General features: G+C 45.7%; 2 protein-coding genes across 2 annotated transcripts; one reads left to right on the top strand and one right to left on the bottom strand.

Annotated features, from left to right (window-relative positions):
- The first annotated feature begins 966 nt into the window (after positions 1-966).
- On the top strand, positions 967-5,755 carry LOC115896048 (myomesin-2-like). The gene is made up of 4 exons (XM_030926516.1): positions 967-1,054; positions 1,486-1,660; positions 3,123-3,244; positions 5,442-5,755. Exons 1-4 carry the CDS (start codon positions 967-969, stop codon positions 5,705-5,707), a joined length of 651 nt encoding a protein of 216 aa, XP_030782376.1. The 3' UTR covers positions 5,708-5,755.
- Positions 5,756-8,255: 2,500 nt separating this feature from the next.
- LOC115896049 (myomesin-2-like) lies at positions 8,256-18,635 on the bottom strand. The gene is made up of 5 exons (XM_030926517.1): positions 18,511-18,635; positions 14,665-14,849; positions 12,348-12,522; positions 10,765-10,886; positions 8,256-8,568 (listed from the first exon to the last, which is right to left on the bottom strand). Exons 2-5 carry the CDS (start codon positions 14,783-14,785, stop codon positions 8,303-8,305), a joined length of 684 nt encoding a protein of 227 aa, XP_030782377.1. The 5' UTR covers positions 14,786-14,849; positions 18,511-18,635; the 3' UTR covers positions 8,256-8,302.
- Positions 18,636-20,555: the final 1,920 nt, after the last annotated feature.

The following is a 20,555-nucleotide window of genomic DNA, read 5'->3' as shown; positions in this document are numbered from 1 at the left end:
GCGTACCACATTTTCTTTATCCGATCTGTCATTGATAGGCATTTGGGTTGATTCCATGTCTTTGCTATCGTGAACAGTGCTGCCATGAACATTTGCATCCACATGTCTTTTATGGTAGAATGATTTATGTTCCTCTGGGTGTGTACCCAGTCCTGGGATTGCTGCATGGAATGATAGTTCTTTTTTTTTTTTTCAGCTCTTTGTGGAATCATGACATGGCTTTCCACAGTAGTTGAATGAATTTACATTCCCACCAACTGTGTATAAGTGTTCCCTTTTCTCTGCAATGGTCACTTTTAAAGTAATTCAAATTTTAAGTACACTAGGGTTTTTTTTTTAATTAGTTTTTTTTTTTAATTGTTTTGTAGAGATAGAGTTTCACCATATTGCCCAGGCCAGTCTCTCGAACTCCTGAACTCAAGGGATCCTCCCACCCTGGCCTCTCGAAATGTTGGGATGCCAGCGTGAGCCAGTGTGCCCAGCCAGGCACTAGAGTTTCTTGTCCATCTGGCTTGACGGTCCCTCTTGGAAGGTTTCAAATACAAATTACAGAAATTCTGAATTGCAGTCCCTGGAGTCATAACTCCTTCATGGATGCAATTAACTAGCATGTAAGCAGAGGCACCCTGGAAATCCCCAGAAGCCTTCGTGGGAGGCACATTGGTGTCAGGAACACAGTTCTGAGTGCCCGGGTGCCCTCCTCCCTCTCTCTCTATGTCCTGTTTCCTGAGAAAGCCAGATATGGAAGTGAACAAGGTCACGAGGCCAGCTGCCTCCAGGGCATCCTCAAGTTTCTATCTGGCTCTGGTTTTAATCAAAGCTCTTAGAACTCATACCCAGAACCACAGGCTTGAGGAGACCAGCTGTCTCTTAGCAGGGCCCAGCCTTCTTGTGCTTTATGACACATGTGAAAAATGACAGTGTCCATCATTGAGAAACACTGTGGGTGTGGCCCAGGTGGCTAGCATGGAGGACACAGGTGGCCCCAAGGCCTTACCGGACCCCAGTTCACAGTCCACTAGTGGGGCCTGGCACGAGATGAGAGGATCTAATGGTCAGGTCATGATTGAATGTTGAGTGCCCCTGGGAGATTCCAACAGATCTGATAAAATTGAGTCTTAACTTTCTTAAAATTGGTTAATTTCCAGTTCAAAAAAGTTATTACCCAGGTGTCCTCATCCCCAGTGCCAACAGAGGATCTTTTTAACTGCTTTGGTGGGGGACAGGAGGCTTCAGGATAGATGTCATCCTGTGTCTTTAGGAGTTGTGTGGAGCTTGGGAAGAGATAGGAGAGACCAGCACCTCCCAACGGCCCTTGGGTGGTCAGCCCCGGGCTCCTCTCCTGCTCCCAGACCCCTCGTCTGAATTTCTTCCAAAGCCTCCAACCTGGCCGTCCAGTTCCCTGTGGAAAGGGCTGGAAGATCTCTGGTGCAGCTTCCAAAGCTCTGATGCCATCTCACCACTCCCTTTGTTTCCTACAAAAAGTTGTCCCTTCTGCTCCGGGTCGGGTTCTTGCTTCCCGAAACACCAAGACGTCGGTGGTGGTGCAGTGGGACCGACCCAAGCATGAGGAGGACCTGCTGGGCTACTACGTGGACTGCTGCGTGGCCGGAACCAACCACTGGGAGCCCTGCAACCACAAGCCCATCGGATACAACAGGTGCGGCCTCCTTCCCCAGCCCTGCAGTCAGCCCTGAAATAAAGCATGAGAAGCAAGACTGTTGAGGCCCCTGTGGCCCTGGCATAGGGAGTACCACGGCCACAAGGCTTCTGCATAAATGAGTCTGTCTTAGCCATGCACGAGGACTGTATAATTTTACAGTTTGACCACTTGGATGAGCTAGTTACTGCACTCGCTCATCTTGACCGAAACAATTTATTTATGGATGAAAGGAGAGTTCCAGAACCTGTTTTTTTTTTCCGACATAATTAGCACTTAGCCCTTTTCTTTGAATAACAGAGTTAAAAATAGCGACTACAATGTGAAAGTCGTTTTATTTTTTTCATATTGATTTTTTTGACTTGAAAGTTGCTTTGATCACGTGCCTGGTAGTTCTATTCTCTAGCGCCTGATGGAGACCCCACCAGGCGCCAACTCTTCACTTGTTGGGAAGTGGGGGCAGCTTGGGGGGATGCTGGCTGCTTTGCAGGGGAAAGCCAGTGACCTTGCCTTTGGAGATCCTTCCTCCTGCTGTCTGCTGAGTGTGCAGGGATGTCTGAGGTATTAGGCTTCTCTGCGATACACGTCTTAGGAAAATGTCGGCAGCTGTCAGAACCACCCTTGTGGATGAATGATCAATTATGGCTCAGCCATTTCTCCTTTTACAATCTGAAAAAAATACACTGTAAAAAGCGGTGGCTAACAAAAAGAGATGTCATCGAAAAGAATAACAATTAGATGTTCTTCACAGCCCACACCAAATGCAGAAATATCGATCAGAATAAGAAACTTAAAACATGATTCAGTACAGGGAAATGGTTAGTGAATATTTATTGACTATATATGATAAGTAATAATTGCTTACACAGACTGCGTACCTTCCATACACAAGGCACCTGTGCTAAGTTCTTCACCGAGAGTTTTCCCTGTAGTGCCTGCAACAATGCTGTGGGGTAGGAATTATCCCCATCTTATAGATAGAAAAACGAAGTCTTACAGGGGTTAAGGAGCTTGATTAAGGCCATAAAATCTGTGAGGATCTGTGAGGTGTCAAAGCCAGTATTCGAGTCTAGTCCATCTGACTTCCAAATCTTGGCCTCTAACCACTGCAGTGTGATTACCGCTCACTAAGTTTTACATACATAGGTTCTTTTAGATAAGGAATGGCATACTGTTGGATAATGGACCTTTGATCCAGACGAGGCCTAGAAAGTGCAAAAGCAAAGGTGAACTCACAGAACAAGTGGCTTTGACGCCACGTGTAGTCAGCTCCGGCTATAATTGGGTGCTGTGACCTTACTTTTAGACTCTAAATGTTGAGCTAATTAACTGGAATTGAAAATGAAGGATGTATGTTGTCCATAAAAAGTTTTTATGGAGCATTCAGGATGATTTTCGCTTCTGCTGCAGTAGAGAAAAAGTGGAGCCTGGCAGTTCTGACCCTGATCCCTGTGTTTCTCAGGTTCGTGGTACACGGCTTAACCACGGGAGAGCAGTACATCTTCCGAGTCAAGGCGGTCAATGCCGTGGGGATGAGTGAAAATTCCCAGGAATCAGACGTCATAAAAGTGCAGGCTGCACTCAGTAAGTCACTCACAGGCTGTTCTGGGCCGATGGCTCCCGTACACTGTAATTTCTGCATGAATAAACATTTATGATGCCATTCGGAAATTTATTGGAGGGAAAAAGGGGACTCAATTGTTGAACAGAGAACATGCATTTCTTTGAAGCCTCTCGGTTGACTGCTCGTCTTGGAAATGAGGGAGAAATGATAATACGCTAATAAAACACAAATTAAAAATAGAAAACATTATTAGAGGTCACATGTGTTGCCAAATACCTGTACTCGTGTGAAAATGTATGCTGTAGGCCGGGCACGGTGGCTAATGCCTGTAATCCCAGCACTTTGGGAGGCTGAGGTGGCTGGATCATGAGGTCAAGAGATCGAGACCACCCTGGCCAACATGGTGAAACCCTGTCTCTACTAAAAATAGAAAAATTAGCCGGGCGTGGTGGTGCGTGCCTGTGGTCTTAGCTACTTGGGAGGCTGAGGCGGGAGAATCACTTGAACCCGGAAGGAGGAGGTTGCAGTGAGCCAAGATCGCACCATTGTATTCCAGCCTGGGTGACAGAGCAAGACTCTGTCTCAAAAAAAAAAAAAAAAAAAAAAAAAAAAAAATATATATATATATATATATATATATATATATATGTGTATGTATGTATATGTGTGCTGTAGGGGTTACATTTCTCTTTTCAAAATATGTGGTAAAATGCAGTGACATCAATGGCCTTTTTAGCTGTACTCAGTTTCAAGGAACTTTAATCACTTCAGAGAATGTCATGTTTATGTAACTTTGTGACTTTGTTGGTAAATAGTGATGTTTGACAGTTTTTATTATTTTGATGCAACGAGACAATTGGGATCCTAAATCTCAGGGACCCTCCCTAGAACAGTTGGCTGTGTCAAGCTGTGCTGCAGCCTCGTGGCTTTGCTTTCTCATGAAATGCACCACGCCAAGTAAGTGCACATACTCAGAAACATTTTGAAAACAAATGCCACACACGACACACTTGGATTCACAGTATTATCTTCCCACTTCAGAGGGAACTGTGTTGCTCATTGATGATTTTTCATCTCTGACTAAATTTGCAACGTTTTCAGAAATTAAAATTTATCTTCTAATGAGATTGCTGTTGGATTTCCAAGGAATGTCAAATCTGGTAACACTTAGCTAGGTACAATAGCGCTGACTCTTTGTTTTAAGATTAATCTCTCAATTTTTTCCATGAGGGACTTTCAAACATTCCCATTTTCTTTTTAAAGTCATTCCTACTAAAGGAAAACCCGTAATTTTTTTTTAGACTTAGAGTCTCGCTCTGTTGCTCAGGCTGGAGTGCAGTGGTGCAATCACAGCTCCCTGCAGCCTTGAGCTTTTGGGCTCCAGCAATCCTCATTCCTCAGCCTCCTGATGGGCTAGGACCACAGGGACGCACCACCAAGCCCAGCTAATTTTTTGATTTTTTGTCAGATGGAGTTTCACCATGTTGCCCAGGCTGATCTCAAACTTAGGAGCTCAAGCAGTCCTCCTGCCTCAGCCTCCCAAAGTGCTGGGACTACAGGCATGAGCCACCGCACCCGACCTGTTTTTATTCTACAATAAGAATCACTTAACTCTAGTCACCTGTGTCTCGGGTGACAGAGGATGGCCACATCGAGGTGACTCAGAGCTGGGCAAAGCAGACTCAGGCCCGGTCTGTTTCGAATGCCCTGCTCAAACAGGCAAACACAAATTCACACTCATTTGAAGGAACCTGAAGCTCCTGTAACTGTGTAGGAAATTAAAACAAACTGGAATCGTATCTGTCATCTCTGGCCACAGATGCTGAGTGGTTATTCCTTATGGTTGTAAAGGTGAAAGCTCCTTCTCCAAGCTTCTTTCACGGGGCAGGGAGGACAGGCCATCTTCTGCTGTGTCAAATGTTCACACCAGATTCAAACCGTTCATCACCCTTGTCCTATGGAAACCTTAGTAGATACACTTAGAAATAGCAATACATATACAGGAGATAAACTTTTGATTTATTTTTATACTCATCCCCTTTAAAAGGGTGTAAAGACCAAGGTGGTTAAATGTGGGTTAAGAGGGATCAGAGAGCACAGTGTTCAGGCCGTTCTCCAGGTTGCTTCCTCCTCCCTCCGCCACACTAGAGCTGGCTGCCCTGGGACAAAACCCCCAGCTGAGGTCCTCAGTAACTCCCTGGCTGTGCTTCCTTGCAGCCGTCCCGTCCCATCCTTATGGGATCACACTCCTCAACTGTGACGGCCACTCCATGACCCTCGGCTGGAAGGTTCCGAAATTCAGCGGTGGCTCGCCCATCCTGGGCTACTACCTGGACAAGCGTGAAGTTCACCATAAAAACTGGCACGAGGTCAATTCCTCACCCAGCAAACAGACAATCCTAACGGTCGGTTGGTTTTTATTTCTTTGTTTATTTTTGCCTGGGTGGTTCTTTACAGTTTTTGGGCAATGTTTCCGCGTTTGATGACATTAGATAATTTGATAGACACAAAAATGGATTAAAAAATAGTATCATGAATCATGAAGTTTTGGAGCTAAAAAGATCCTAGGAATCATTTTCTTTTTGAGAAGCAGTGAAGAAGGGAGCTCAGTGGTGGAGTGGGTCTGACAATGAGTCCATGACCTCTGGTGTGACCAGCATCTGGTCCCAGTACCGTGGTAATGTTCCTTGCCCCAGACTCTGAGGCCTTGAGGGCAGGGATGGAGTCTCATGTGTGAGTCTGAGGGGAGAGTCGTGCTGGATGTCTGTTTAGGGAGTGATGTTGGCTCTCTGCTTGTCACCCACCACTTCCCTGAGACATTCTTGTATGTCAAGCCTCCAAGAGAGTCCCTTGCCGTGGTGCCCGTGGTGCTCAGGTGCAGAGTGTGGCAAGGACATCAACTCGGAGCTCAGAGATCTGGGGTCAGATCCAGACACACCCTTGGTAGCCATTGTCCTGTTTCCCTGTCTGGCCCTTGACCCCTCATCTGAGCATGGATGAACGGCCCTCATCTCACACGGCAGCTCCCATCCCGACCCTGGGGAGCCACAGACCCCTGGGGATTCACTTACACTCCAACAGGAGGGCTTTCCTTTGTGGAGGGGGTAAGGCCTTAGAAGATCTAATCTTTGTCTACTAGAAAAGTCTGCCTTATAAATATATCTCTTTATATTTTCAATGTTTTATACACATATTATGATATGTAGGCAACTTCCCAGTTTGTTGTGACATGACTGATATTTTGCCCACGTTCAACCTCTGTTCTGACCCCTTACAATGTCTAAATGTTCTCAACTTAAAAATTGTTTATTTTCAATTGACAAATAATAATTGTGTTATAAATGGGGTACAATGTGATATTTTAATATATGTTTACATTATGGAATGATTAAATAAAGCTATTAACTTCTCCATTGCCTCCCAGTACTTATAATTTTTTGTGGTGAGAACATTTAAAATCTATTTATTTATGCATTTATTTATTTTTGAGACAGAATCTCACTCTGTCACCCAGGCTGGAATGCAGTGGCATGATCTTGGCTCACTATAACCTTCACCTCCGGGTTCCAGCAATTCTCCTGCCTCGGCCTCCCGAGTAGGGGATTATAGATGCGTGCCACCAGTCTGGCTATTTTTGTATTTTTTTAGTAGAGACGGGGTTTCACCGTGTTAGCCAGGATGGTCTCGATCTCCTGACCTCGTGATCCGCCCGCCTCGGCCTCCCAAAGTGCTGGGATTACAGGCTTGAGCCACCGCACCCGGCCAAAAAATTTTTTAAATAGATTTTAGGCTGGGCATGGTGGCTCATGCCTGTAATCCCTGCACTTTGGGAGGCCAAGGCGGGCAGATCACCTGAGGTCAGGAGCTCCAGACCAACCTGGGCAACATGGTGAAACCCTGTCTCTACTAAAATAATACAAAAATTAGCAGACGTGGTGGCACGCATCTATAATCCCAGCTACTCGGGAGGCCGAGGCAGGAGAATTGCTGGAACCCGGGAGGTGAAGGTTATAGTGAGCCAAGATCATGCCACTGCATTCCAGCCTGGGTGACAGAGTGAGATTCTGTCTCAAAAAATAAATAAATGCATAAATAAATAGATTTTAAATGTTCTCACCACAAAAAAATTATAAGTACTGGGAGGCAATGGAGAAGTTAATAGCTTTATTTAATCATTCCATAATGTAAACATATATTAAAATATCACATTGTACCCCATTTATACACACAATTATTATTTGTCAATTGAAAATAAAACAATTTTTAAGTTGAGAACATTTAGACATTGTAAGGGGTCAGAACAGAGGTTGAACGTGGGCAAAATATCAGTCATGTCACAACAAACTGGGAAGTTGCCTACATATCATAATATGTGTATAAAACATTGAAAATATAAAGAGATATATTTATAAGGCAGACTTTTCTAGTAGACAAAGATTAGATCTTCTAAGGCCTTACCCCCTCCACAAAGGAAAGCCCTCCTGTTGGAGTGTAAGTGAATCCCCAGGGGTCTGTGGCTCCCCAGGGTCGGGATGGGAGCTGCCGTGTGAGATGAGGGCCGTTCATCCATGCTCAGATGAGGGGTCAAGGGCCAGACAGGGAAACAGGACAATGGCTACCAAGGGTGTGTCTGGATCTGACCCCAGATCTCTGAGCTCCGAGTTGATGTCCTTGCCACACTCTGCACCTGAGCACCACGGGCACCACGGCAAGGGACTCTCTTGGAGGCTTGACATACAAGAATGTCTCAGGGAAGGTGGGTGACAAGCAGAGAGCCAACATCACTCTTCCTAAACAGACATCCAGCACGACTCTCCCCTCAGACTCACACATGAGACTCCATCCCTGCCCTCAAGGCCTCAGAGTCTGGGGCAAGGAACATTACCACGGTACTGGGACCAGATGCTGGTCACACCAGAGGTCATGGACTCATTGTCAGACCCACTCCACCACTGAGCTCCCTTCTTCACTGCTTCTCAAAAGAAAATGATTCCTAGGATCTTTTTAGCTCCAAAACTTCATGATTCATGATACTATTTTTTAATCCATTTTTGTGTCTATCAAATTATCTAATGTCATCAAACGCGGAAACATTGCCCAAAAACTGTAAAGAACCACCCAGGCAAAAATAAACAAAGAAATAAAAACCAACCGACCGTTAGGATTGTCTGTTTGCTGGGTGAGGAATTGACCTCGTGCCAGTTTTTATGGTGAACTTCACGCTTGTCCAGGTAGTAGCCCAGGATGGGCGAGCCACCGCTGAATTTCGGAACCTTCCAGCCGAGGGTCATGGAGTGGCCGTCACAGTTGAGGAGTGTGATCCCATAAGGATGGGACGGGACGGCTGCAAGGAAGCACAGCCAGGGAGTTACTGAGGACCTCAGCTGGGGGTTTTGTCCCAGGGCAGCCAGCTCTAGTGTGGCGGAGGGAGGAGGAAGCAACCTGGAGAACGGCCTGAACACTGTGCTCTCTGATCCCTCTTAACCCACATTTAACCACCTTGGTCTTTACACCCTTTTAAAGGGGATGAGTATAAAAATAAATCAAAAGTTTATCTCCTGTATATGTATTGCTATTTCTAAGTGTATCTACTAAGGTTTCCATAGGACAAGGGTGATGAACGGTTTGAATCTGGTGTGAACATTTGACACAGCAGAAGATGGCCTGTCCTCCCTGCCCCGTGAAAGAAGCTTGGAGAAGGAGCTTTCACCTTTACAACCATAAGGAATAACCACTCAGCATCTGTGGCCAGAGATGACAGATACGATTCCAGTTTGTTTTAATTTCCTACACAGTTACAGGAGCTTCAGGTTCCTTCAAATGAGTGTGAATTTGTGTTTGCCTGTTTGAGCAGGGCATTCGAAACAGACCGGGCCTGAGTCTGCTTTGCCCAGCTCTGAGTCACCTCGATGTGGCCATCCTCTGTCACCCGAGACACAGGTGACTAGAGTTAAGTGATTCTTATTGTAGAATAAAAACAGGTCGGGTGCGGTGGCTCATGCCTGTAGTCCCAGCACTTTGGGAGGCTGAGGCAGGAGGACTGCTTGAGCTCCTAAGTTTGAGATCAGCCTGGGCAACATGGTGAAACTCCATCTGTACAAAAAATCAAAAAAATTAGCTGGGCTTGGTGGTGCGTCCCTGTGGTCCTAGCCCATCAGGAGGCTGAGGAATGAGGATTGCTGGAGCCCAAAAGCTCAAGGCTGCAGGGAGCTGTGATTGCACCACTGCACTCCAGCCTGAGCAACAGAGCGAGACTCTAAGTCTAAAAAAAATTACGGGTTTTCCTTTAGTAGGAATGACTTTAAAAAGAAAATGGGAATGTTTGAAAGTCCCTCATGGAAAAAATTGAGAGATTAATCTTAAAACAAAAGAGTCAGCGCTATTGTACCTAGCTAAGTGTTACCAGATTTGACATTCCTTGGAAATCCAACAGCAATCTCATTAGAAGATAAATTTTAATTTCTGAAAACGTTGCAAATTTAGTCAGAGATGAAAAATCATCAATGAGCAACACAGTTCCCTCTGAAGTGGGAAGATAATACTGTGAATCCAAGTGTGTCGTGTGTGGCATTTGTGTTTCAAAATGTTTCTGAGTATGTGCACTTACTTGGCGTGGTGCATTTCATGAGAAAGCAAAGCCACGAGGCTGCAGCACAGCTTGACACAGCCAACTGTTCTAGGGAGGGTCCCTGAGATTTAGGATCCCAATTGTCTCGTTGCATCAAAATAATAAAAACTGTCAAACATCACTATTTACCAACAAAGTCACAAAGTTACATAAACATGACATTCTCTGAAGTGATTAAAGTTCCTTGAACTGAGTACAGCTAAAAAGGCCATTGATGTCACTGCATTTTACCACATATTTTGAAAAGAGAAATGTAACCCCTACAGCACACATATACATACATACATATATATATATATATATATATATATATATTATTATTTTTTTTTTTTTTTTTTTTTTTTTTTTTGAGACAGAGTCTTGCTCTGTCACCCAGGCTGGAATACAATGGTGCGATCTTGGCTCACTGCAACCTCCTCCTTCCGGGTTCAAGTGATTCTCCCGCCTCAGCCTCCCAAGTAGCTAAGACCACAGGCACGCACCACCACGCCCGGCTAATTTTTCTATTTTTAGTAGAGACAGGGTTTCACCATGTTGGCCAGGGTGGTCTCGATCTCTTGACCTCATGATCCAGCCACCTCAGCCTCCCAAAGTGCTGGGATTACAGGCATTAGCCACCGTGCCCGGCCTACAGCATACATTTTCACACGAGTACAGGTATTTGGCAACACATGTGACCTCTAATAATGTTTTCTATTTTTAATTTGTGTTTTATTAGCGTATTATCATTTCTCCCTCATTTCCAAGACGAGCAGTCAACCGAGAGGCTTCAAAGAAATGCATGTTCTCTGTTCAACAATGAGTCCCCTTTTTCCCTCCAATAAATTTCCGAATGGCATCATAAATGTTTATTCATGCAGAAATTACAGTGTACGGGAGCCATCGGCCCAGAACAGCCTGTGAGTGACTTACTGAGTGCAGCCTGCACTTTTATGACGTCTGATTCCTGGGAATTTTCACTCATCCCCACGGCATTGACCGCCTTGACTCGGAAGATGTACTGCTCTCCCGTGGTTAAGCCGTGTACCACGAACCTGAGAAACACAGGGATCAGGGTCAGAACTGCCAGGCTCCACTTTTTCTCTACTGCAGCAGAAGCGAAAATCATCCTGAATGCTCCATAAAAACTTTTTATGGACAACATACATCCTTCATTTTCAATTCCAGTTAATTAGCTCAACATTTAGAGTCTAAAAGTAAGGTCACAGCACCCAATTATAGCCGGAGCTGACTACACGTGGCGTCAAAGCCACTTGTTCTGTGAGTTCACCTTTGCTTTTGCACTTTCTAGGCCTCGTCTGGATCAAAGGTCCATTATCCAACAGTATGCCATTCCTTATCTAAAAGAACCTATGTATGTAAAACTTAGTGAGCGGTAATCACACTGCAGTGGTTAGAGGCCAAGATTTGGAAGTCAGATGGACTAGACTCGAATACTGGCTTTGACACCTCACAGATCCTCACAGATTTTATGGCCTTAATCAAGCTCCTTAACCCCTGTAAGACTTGTTTTTCTATCTAAGATGGGGATAATTCCTACCCCACAGCATTGTTGCAGGCACTACAGGGAAAACTCTCGGTGAAGAACTTAGCACAGGTGCCTTGTGTATGGAAGGTACGCAGTCTGTGTAAGCAATTATTACTTATCATATATAGTCAATAAATATTCACTAACCATTTCCCTGTACTGGAATCATGTTTTAAGTTTCTTATTCTGATCGATATTTCTGCATTTGGTGTGGGCTGTGAAGAACATCTAATTGTTATTCTTTCGATGACATCTCTTTTTGTTAGCCACCGCTTTTTACAGTGTATTTTTTTCAGATTGTAAAAGGAGAAATGGCTGAGCCATAATTGATCATTCATCCACAAGGGTGGTTCTGACAGCTGCCGACATTTTCCTAAGACGTGTATCGCAGAGAAGCCTAATACCTCAGACATCCCTGCACACTCAGCAGACAGCAGGAGGAAGGATCTCCAAAGGCAAGGGTCACTGGCTTTCCCCTGCAAAGCAGCCAGCATCCCCCCAAGCTGCCCCCACTTCCCAACAAGTGAAGAGTTGGCGCCTGGTGGGGTCTCCATCAGGCGCTAGAGAATAGAACTACCAGGCACGTGATCAAAGCAACTTTCAAGTCAAAAAAATCAATATGAAAAAAATAAAACGACTTTCACATTGTAGTCGCTATTTTTAACTCTGTTATTCAAAGAAAAGGGCTAAGTGCTAATTATGTCGGAAAAAAAAAAACAGGTTCTGGAACTCTCCTTTCATCCATAAATAAATTGTTTCGGTCAAGATGAGCGAGTGCAGTAACTAGCTCATCCAAGTGGTCAAACTGTAAAATTATACAGTCCTCGTGCGTGGCTAAGACAGACTCATTTATGCAGAAGCCTTGTGGCCGTGGTACTCCCTGTGCCAGGGCCACAGGGGCCTCAACAGTCTTGCTTCTCATGCTTTATTTCAGGGCTGACTGCAGGGCTGGGGAAGGAGGCCGCACCTGTTGTATCCGATGGGCTTGTGGTTGCAGGGCTCCCAGTGGTTGGTTCCGGCCACGCAGCAGTCCACGTAGTAGCCCAGCAGGTCCTCCTCATGCTTGGGTCGGTCCCACTGCACCACCACCGACGTCTTGGTGTTTCGGGAAGCAAGAACCCGACCCGGAGCAGAAGGGACAACTTTTTGTAGGAAACAAAGGGAGTGGTGAGATGGCATCAGAGCTTTGGAAGCTGCACCAGAGATCTTCCAGCCCTTTCCACAGGGAACTGGACGGCCAGGTTGGAGGCTTTGGAAGAAATTCAGACGAGGGGTCTGGGAGCAGGAGAGGAGCCCGGGGCTGACCACCCAAGGGCCGTTGGGAGGTGCTGGTCTCTCCTATCTCTTCCCAAGCTCCACACAACTCCTAAAGACACAGGATGACATCTATCCTGAAGCCTCCTGTCCCCCACCAAAGCAGTTAAAAAGATCCTCTGTTGGCACTGGGGATGAGGACACCTGGGTAATAACTTTTTTGAACTGGAAATTAACCAATTTTAAGAAAGTTAAGACTCAATTTTATCAGATCTGTTGGAATCTCCCAGGGGCACTCAACATTCAATCATGACCTGACCATTAGATCCTCTCATCTCGTGCCAGGCCCCACTAGTGGACTGTGAACTGGGGTCCGGTAAGGCCTTGGGGCCACCTGTGTCCTCCATGCTGGCCACCTGGGCCACACCCCACAGTGTTTCTCAATGATGGACACTGTCATTTTTCACATGTGTCATAAAGCACAAGAAGGCTGGGCCCTGCTGAGAGACAGCTGGTCTCGTCAAGCCTGTGGTTCTGGGTATGAGTTCTAAGAGCTTTGATTAAAACCAGAGCCAGATAGAAACTTGAGGATGCCCTGGAGGCAGCTGGCCTCGTGACCTTGTTCACTTCCATATCTGGCTTTCTCAGGAAACAGGACATAGAGAGAGAGGGAGGAGGGCACCCGGGCACTCAGAACTGTGTTCCTGACACCAATGTGCCTCCCACGAAGGCTTCTGGGGATTTCCAGGGTGCCTCTGCTTACATGCTAGTTAATTGCCATCCATGAAGGAGTTATGACTCCAGGGACTGCAATTCAGAATTTCTGTAATTTGTATTTGAAACCTTCCAAGAGGGACGTCAAGCCAGATGGACAAGAAACTCTAGTGCCTGGCTGGGCACACTGGCTCACGCTGGCATCCCAACATTTCGAGAGGCCAGGGTGGGAGGATCCCTTGAGTTCAGGAGTTCGAGAGACTGGCCTGGGCAATATGGTGAAACTCTATCTCTACAAAACAATTAAAAAAAAAACTAATTAAAAAAAAAACCCCTAGTGTACTTAAAATTTGAATTACTTTAAAAGTGACCATTGCAGAGAAAAGGGAACACTTATACACAGTTGGTGGGAATGTAAATTCATTCAACTACTGTGGAAAGCCATGTCATGATTCCACAAAGAGCTGAAAAAAAAAAAAAAAAAAAGAACTATCATTCCATGCAGCAATCCCAGGACTGGGTACACACCCAGAGGAACATAAATCATTCTACCATAAAAGACATGTGGATGCAAATGTTCATGGCAGCACTGTTCATGATAGCAAAGACATGGAATCACCCAAATGCCTATCAATGACAGATCGGATAAAGAAAATGTGGTACGCATATACTGTGGAATACTATGCAGCCATAAAAAAGAACAAGACCACGTCCTTTGCAGGAACATGAGTGAAGCTGGAGGCCATTACCCTTAGCAAACTAATGCAGGAACAGAAAAACAAATACCAAATGTTCTCACTCATAAGTGGGAGCTAAATGATGAGAACACGTGGACACATAGAGGGGAACAGCACACACTGGGGACTATCAGAGGGTCTAGGGTGGGAGGAGGGAGAGGAGCAGGAAAAGTCACTAATGGCTACTAGGCTTGGTACCTGGGGTGACAAAATAATCTTTACAACAAACCCCCAGGACACAAGTTTAACTATGTAACAAACCTACACATGGACCCCTGAACCTAAAATAAAAGTTAAAAAAAAAGTTTAAATAAAAACAATGAAAGTAACCATTTCCTAACCATATTTTTCAACTCACTACTGGTTTCACTGAAAAGAAGATGGAGCTTGGAGAAATGTCAAGAACCAAACAAAACATGACAGAGAGCTCTTATCTCTTGTAAAGTTGAGTTTTAAGTCCACTTGAACTTCAACTCGTTTATAACATTAATGTCTTATTCACATAATTTTCAGGCTATTTGGCGTCACCCCCACTCTTAGCCCGTCCTGACTTGGGGACCACCCAGGGTGACAGCTCACCGGTCATGTCCTGGGCCTCAATGGGGGACGTCATCTCCGACGGCTCGCTCAGGCCGTGCCGGTTGGCTGACAGCACTTCGGAACACGTATGACTTCCCCTCCATGAGGTCAAACACAGCATATCTCGGGGACCTCACGGCCGTCTGGGCATTGACTCTCTGCCAGCTGCCGCTCCCCACCACGGACTACAAAGAGAAACAAGACTGGCAGTGAAAACCGAGAGGTTCCCAGAGGCGTGTGGAGGAGGAAGAAATGCTCTGTTCTCGCTAACCCAGGTCCACCAGGCGAGCCCACCGTGTCTCGCACACAGAGGATGGCCATGCATCTTCTCTGAGTTTTATAAAACATGATGCCAATTTGGAGAAGGAAGTCACAAATTACCCAAAGTTGATCATATCTACTAATAAATATTTTTCCATTAAAGTAAATAATTAAACCATAGAAAACGTAAGAGAATCAACACGTAGGTGGTAGTTTTAGCAAAATAGAATTAACCTGCAAATAATAAAAGATAATTTAGAAGTATATTTGCAAAATTCCACCATAACTCAGTGGTTCACATTTCAACTTAAAATATTACCATATTGCAGCTACTTGCGGTAGTGATAAATGACAGCAATCAAATGGTGTCAATACAGTAAGACACATGGTGATATGTTCATAGATTAAAAACCACATAGCCAGTTAAATTACTGTAAAAAGATATTTAGTCTGATAAGAAGAATTATATTATTTTGTGAAATGTAACACAGAATGCAAATTGTATGATATAACAAGTACATTAAAATCTATGGAGAAAAAGACTATAATATATGTACCACACTTTAATACGGCTATTTTATATGATGGAATTATTGCTGATTTTAATTGCACTCCATGTAACTTCTCTGTCTTTCCCAAATTTTATATACTGCTTATTTATTTATAATTACTTTAAAAACCTTGATTACATTTTATTTTTTCACACAGAGATAAAACTCCTTTTTTGAAAGTAGTTTTGTGGTAGTAAAAGTTGGATATACACTGACCCGGTAAGTCTGCTGAAAATTTCAGATAGCAACTCAGACTTCTAGAAATCAGACTCATATTTGAAGGGGTTTTCTCTCCTTTTGGTGGAAGTGAAAAGTCGCTATTTTGCATCTGCCCCAGGCGTTCGAAGTGGCAGCCTCCAGGGCATCATGGGCCTGAGGCCCTGGCGACCCCAAGCCACTGCAGTCCAAGTGTCTATAGGAGAGCTTCCTCTCCTACCTCAGAATGTGGGTCCACAAAGGGAAGGCTTATCTACTGCTGGGGGAATGTCAGTTAGCTCAGTCACTGTGGAAAGCAGTTTAGAGACTTCTCAAAGAACCTAAAGCAGAACTACCATTCCATCCAGCAATCCCATTACTGGGTATGTGCCCAAAGGAAAATAAATCATTCATCCAGAAGATGCATGTGCTTGTATGTTCATCGCAGCACTGTCCATAGCAGCAAAGACATGGACTCAACCCCGGGGCCCATCAACGGTGGACTGCAGGGAGAAAAACGTGGTGCCTCCACACCATGGAATACTAGGCAGCCATAAAGAGGAACAAAATCATGTCCTGTGCAGCCACCATGGGTGCAGCTGGAGGCTGTTATCCTAAGTGAATTAACACAGGAACAGAAAACCAAATACTGCATGTTCTCACTTATAAGTGGGAGCTAAACACTGGGTACGCATGGACACAAAGATGGCAACAATAGACATCGAGATCTACCAGACAGGGCAAGGGCTGGAAAACCACCTATGGGGTGCAATGCTCACTACCTGGGTGATGAAATCAATTGTACCTCGAAATCAGTATCACGCAATATACCCTTGTCAGAACTTGCACAGGTACCCCCGAAGCTAAAATAAAAGTTGAAATTACATTTTCTTAAAAATGTGTTTACTGCAAAGGCATAAGAATGACACAATGGACTTTGGGGACTGGGGAAAAGAGTGGGAGGGCGGGTGAGGGATAAAGGACAACAAATACGGTGCAGTGTACACTGCTCAGGTGATGGGTGCACCCACATCTCACAAATCACCACTAAAGAACTTACTCATGTAACCAAAACCTCCTGTACCCCCAATAACTAATGGAAAATAAAATAATAAAAATTACAAAAAAGTATGTCTGCCATGTCATCAATACTGACCGCAGGTGGTTCTGCCCACACACTGGTTCGACGGTACAGTCCACTTTCTAAAACAGTGTTTGCGGGACAGGTGTTGTGGCTCACCTGGCCTGTGAACATATTGAAGTGCCTGTAATCCCAGCACTTTGGGAGGCTGAGGCAGGAAGATTGCTTGTGCCAAGAATTTGAGACCAGCCTGGGCAACATGGCGAGACCGCCTCTCTACATAAAAATTAAAAATCAGCTGGGTGTGGTGGCGCACACCTGTGGTCCCCGCTACTCTGGGGGTTAGAGGGCTGGGAAGAAGGACTGTTTGAGCCCGGGAGGTGGAGACTGCAGTTAGCCATGACTGTGCCACTGCACTCTAGCCTGAGTGACAAAATGAGACCTGGTCTCAAAAATAAAAATAAAAGTGTGTTTGCAAACTTGGTGTTTCTGGTATTGGTGGAAGGTGAGGGGAATGAGGGGGCCTGAGAAAATACCTTCCACCCTAGGAGGGCCCCACAGAGGGACTGACCACTTGTATTTTCGTAACACAAATAATTACATTTTGTCACCCAGAATTAATAATGTAATGTTTACCCTGAAATAATTCCAGTTTCTACCCCCTAGATAGCACACACTGCAAACAAGCAGAGAAGCCCAGAGGGTCCTCCTCCATTCTGGAGTCTGAAATACAGTTCATTTCCATTTCTGTTTCCGCCATGCTGCATTGAATGGTGCTGTATATGATTATTGTATTAGGTGGCATAAGCTTATATATGTTATATTCTCTGTCACGTGCATACTATCTATTGTATTACATATTATAATATAAATTTTGTATCACAAAACCATAGTTACAGCCTTTGTAGGACTTTGGAGGCTTATCCAACTGTGGTCTACAACCCAATAGAGGGTCACCAAGTCAGATCAGTAGGTCACAACCTGTGTTTTTAATGTCACAGGACAGGCTAAAAAGAGAATGTGTGCTGGGTGAGGTGATCATTTGTGAAATTCTGTAGGTTACCTACATACACGTGTGTGTGATTGCAGAACTGCAATATACAATGTATTTTGTATTTCTTTGCATGCATTCAGTGAAAAAAAAAAAAGCCTTCTATTGGATGATCTGGCAATTCTAAGGCTTCTCCGTCTTGTGTGAATTTCCTCTACACGACTGCCACCCAATGGCCATATGGCTTGTGCACAAGCACGGCCAGCAAGGAATCTGGAATCACCAGCATGTAGGTGCCTGGAATGCTGCAGCAGGAAGGAGATGGTGGAACCCTCTCCACAGGGCAGTGGAGAACACGGGCAACCAGAGAGGGAAGCGACTGCCTGCTCACACCAAGGTGCAACGCTAGGCTAGGACGCAGCCCAGCCCCTGGTGCCAATTTCCGCCCTGCTGTGGTGTCATCTCATGTTCCCCAGCAATGGTGCAGGGTCTGGACCCACTGATGGACCATCTTTAAAACACAGCAAACACGACAGTGTGGGGCCATGCTGAGATCACAACAGTGGGGCCATGCAGAGATCACGACACTGGGGCCACACAGACAGCATGACATGTGGGGCCACACAGAGATCACGACAGTGGGGCCACACAGAGATCACGTCAGTGGGGCCACGCAGAGATCACCACACTGGGGGGCCACGCAGAGATCACCACAGTGGGGGACCATGCAGAGATCTGCTTTTCCAGGACACAGACCGAGAGTTTACCTTCTCAATGAAGTACGTGAGCGGGTCCTTGCCGCGGGGAGTGGGTGGCTCCCAGCTGAGGACGACATAGTTTCTGCTGATCTCGGAGGCATGCACATTGGTGGGAGGCCCTGGAACCTGGACGTCACCTGGAGGAATAATAAACTCGGTGAGTGCTGGAGGACCCCCATCAGCCTCGCTGTGGCCCACCTCGGGGCCTGGAGGACGCTACCACATGGGTATTGCACTTTGCCCACCTCGGGGCACTGGAGGACACTACCACATGGGTATTGCACTTTGCCCACCTCGGGGCACTGGAGGACGCTACCACATGGGTATTGCACTTTGCCCACCTCGGGGCACTGGAGGACACTACCACATGGGTATTGCACTTTGTCTTGTTTCTATTTGGGGGAGGCAAACAAACCCCAAAGATCTGCTTCTTCGGAACCAGAGGATAAGGCACCATTAGATTTTTGCTTCCGATACAGATATAAGCCAGTTCGTAAGAAAGGAATCTTATCCGAAAGTCTTCCAGAGATTCTACTGGAAGAGGGGGAAGGATTTATCAGAAGAAACCAGGCATTGCATCCGAAATGGAGCCCTGACTGCATTGGGAATCTGTGCAGGGAACGTATTCGCAGTCTGTGTTTTGCAATACGACACACCGCCGGACAAGGCGGCCCCACCTCTAAGGATCCCCTCTAGGTTCTTTCTTTATACCATGTGCCCTCAGAGCACTTAAATTATGCATCCACTTCTAAAGCACCTTGCCTGCTCCTCCCTCAGAAGGTCAGTACCATATTCACAGGCACTGTATTCCATGTCTGTATGTTTGAATTCTGGAGTGATGTTAATAAGCCTTCTGCAAATAACTTATGCTAGAATATTGGCAGTCAGATGCTCCATATGCCTCTCATCTGACATACATCTTTTTAAAATATACTATGAAGTGTGGGGATTTCTATTCAATTTATAGGAGATTCTCATAAGGAGTGGAGGTGGGGTTTTTCCAGACCCACAGTTCTTGAAATTGTGATACAAAATGTTATGAACCTCCAATTAGATTAGCACATGATTAAAATGGTCTGAAACCTCCCTGGGACATCTCTGAGCCCTTCTCAAAATCCAGTGGCTCCCTCAGGACTCTGTGGCAGGCCAGGAATTGAACACGGAAATAGCACAAAGCAAGACTGGGCTTCGTTTCCTGAGCCCTACTGCACAGTGCATTGCATGTCAGAGACAACACAGGCTGAGCTGGGGTCATTCTGGTAAGGTGCTGAATTTCACACAAGGGGTCAGCGTGCGGATGTGAGCCGCTGACTCAGAATCTCGTTCACGCTTTCGGAACTGTCTTGCCGCCTTTGCCCCTGCACGTAGCAAAAGACCAGAGAAAGTGGAGTGAGAGACGGTGCCTTTGATGACAAGGTGCGACGAAAGAACACAGCTTTGTCAGCAGGGGATCCCTGGCTGGGGCAAGACACGTGAGTCATTCTTCACATCGTCATCACCTCGGACAATGTGATCACAGGAGCCTTGCGGATTTGCAGATGCTCCCACCATGCAGAGAGGAGAAAAGGGTTCAAAAGGGTCCCACAAGCCAGGGGAGGGAAGCACGGGGGTGGGCATGAGCTATGACCCTGCAGCTGAGAGGGGAGCCGAGGGAAAGCAAATGAACGTTAAGCACACATGAGACACTGCGAGGTACATGTGAGATACCTCTAAGCACACGAGAGACACCACTAAGCACACGCGAGACACCACTAGGCACATGCAGGATGCTGCTAAGTGCATGTGAGATGCCGCTAGTCACACGCGAGATGCCACTAAGCACACGTGAGATGCCACTAGGCGTTATGTGAGATGCCGCTAAGCACACACAAGACACTGCTAAGCACACGTGACACACTGCTAAGCACACACGAGATACCACTAAGCACACATGAGATGCCACTAGGCACAAGCGAGATGCCGCTAAGCACAGGTTAGATGCCACTAAGCACACAAAAGACACCACTAAGCACACGTGAGACACTGATAAGCACACATGAGACACCACTAAGCAC

This window comes from Rhinopithecus roxellana, unplaced genomic scaffold (genome assembly GCF_007565055.1).
Source record: "Rhinopithecus roxellana isolate Shanxi Qingling unplaced genomic scaffold, ASM756505v1 contig4618, whole genome shotgun sequence".
Taxonomy (NCBI): Eukaryota; Metazoa; Chordata; class Mammalia; order Primates; family Cercopithecidae; genus Rhinopithecus; species Rhinopithecus roxellana.
This window is presented reverse-complemented; position numbering and strand designations above follow the sequence as displayed.

Coding starts and splice junctions, on each gene's coding strand:
- LOC115896048 (XM_030926516.1), top strand. CDS start 967: ATGGAGGACACAGGTGGCCCCAAGGCCTTACCGGACCCCAGTTCACAG. Junction 1,661..3,122: donor AAGCCCATCGGATACAACAG/GTGCGGCCTCCT, acceptor TGTGTTTCTCAG/GTTCGTGGTACACGGCTTAA. Junction 3,245..5,441: donor AAAAGTGCAGGCTGCACTCA/GTAAGTCACTCA, acceptor GCTTCCTTGCAG/CCGTCCCGTCCCATCCTTAT.
- LOC115896049 (XM_030926517.1), bottom strand. CDS start 14,785: ATGCTGTGTTTGACCTCATGGAGGGGAAGTCATACGTGTTCCGAAGTG. Junction 12,523..14,664: donor TGAGGCCCAGGACATGACCG/GTGAGCTGTCAC, acceptor TCCTACAAAAAG/TTGTCCCTTCTGCTCCGGGT. Junction 8,569..10,764: donor AAAAGTGCAGGCTGCACTCA/GTAAGTCACTCA, acceptor GCTTCCTTGCAG/CCGTCCCGTCCCATCCTTAT.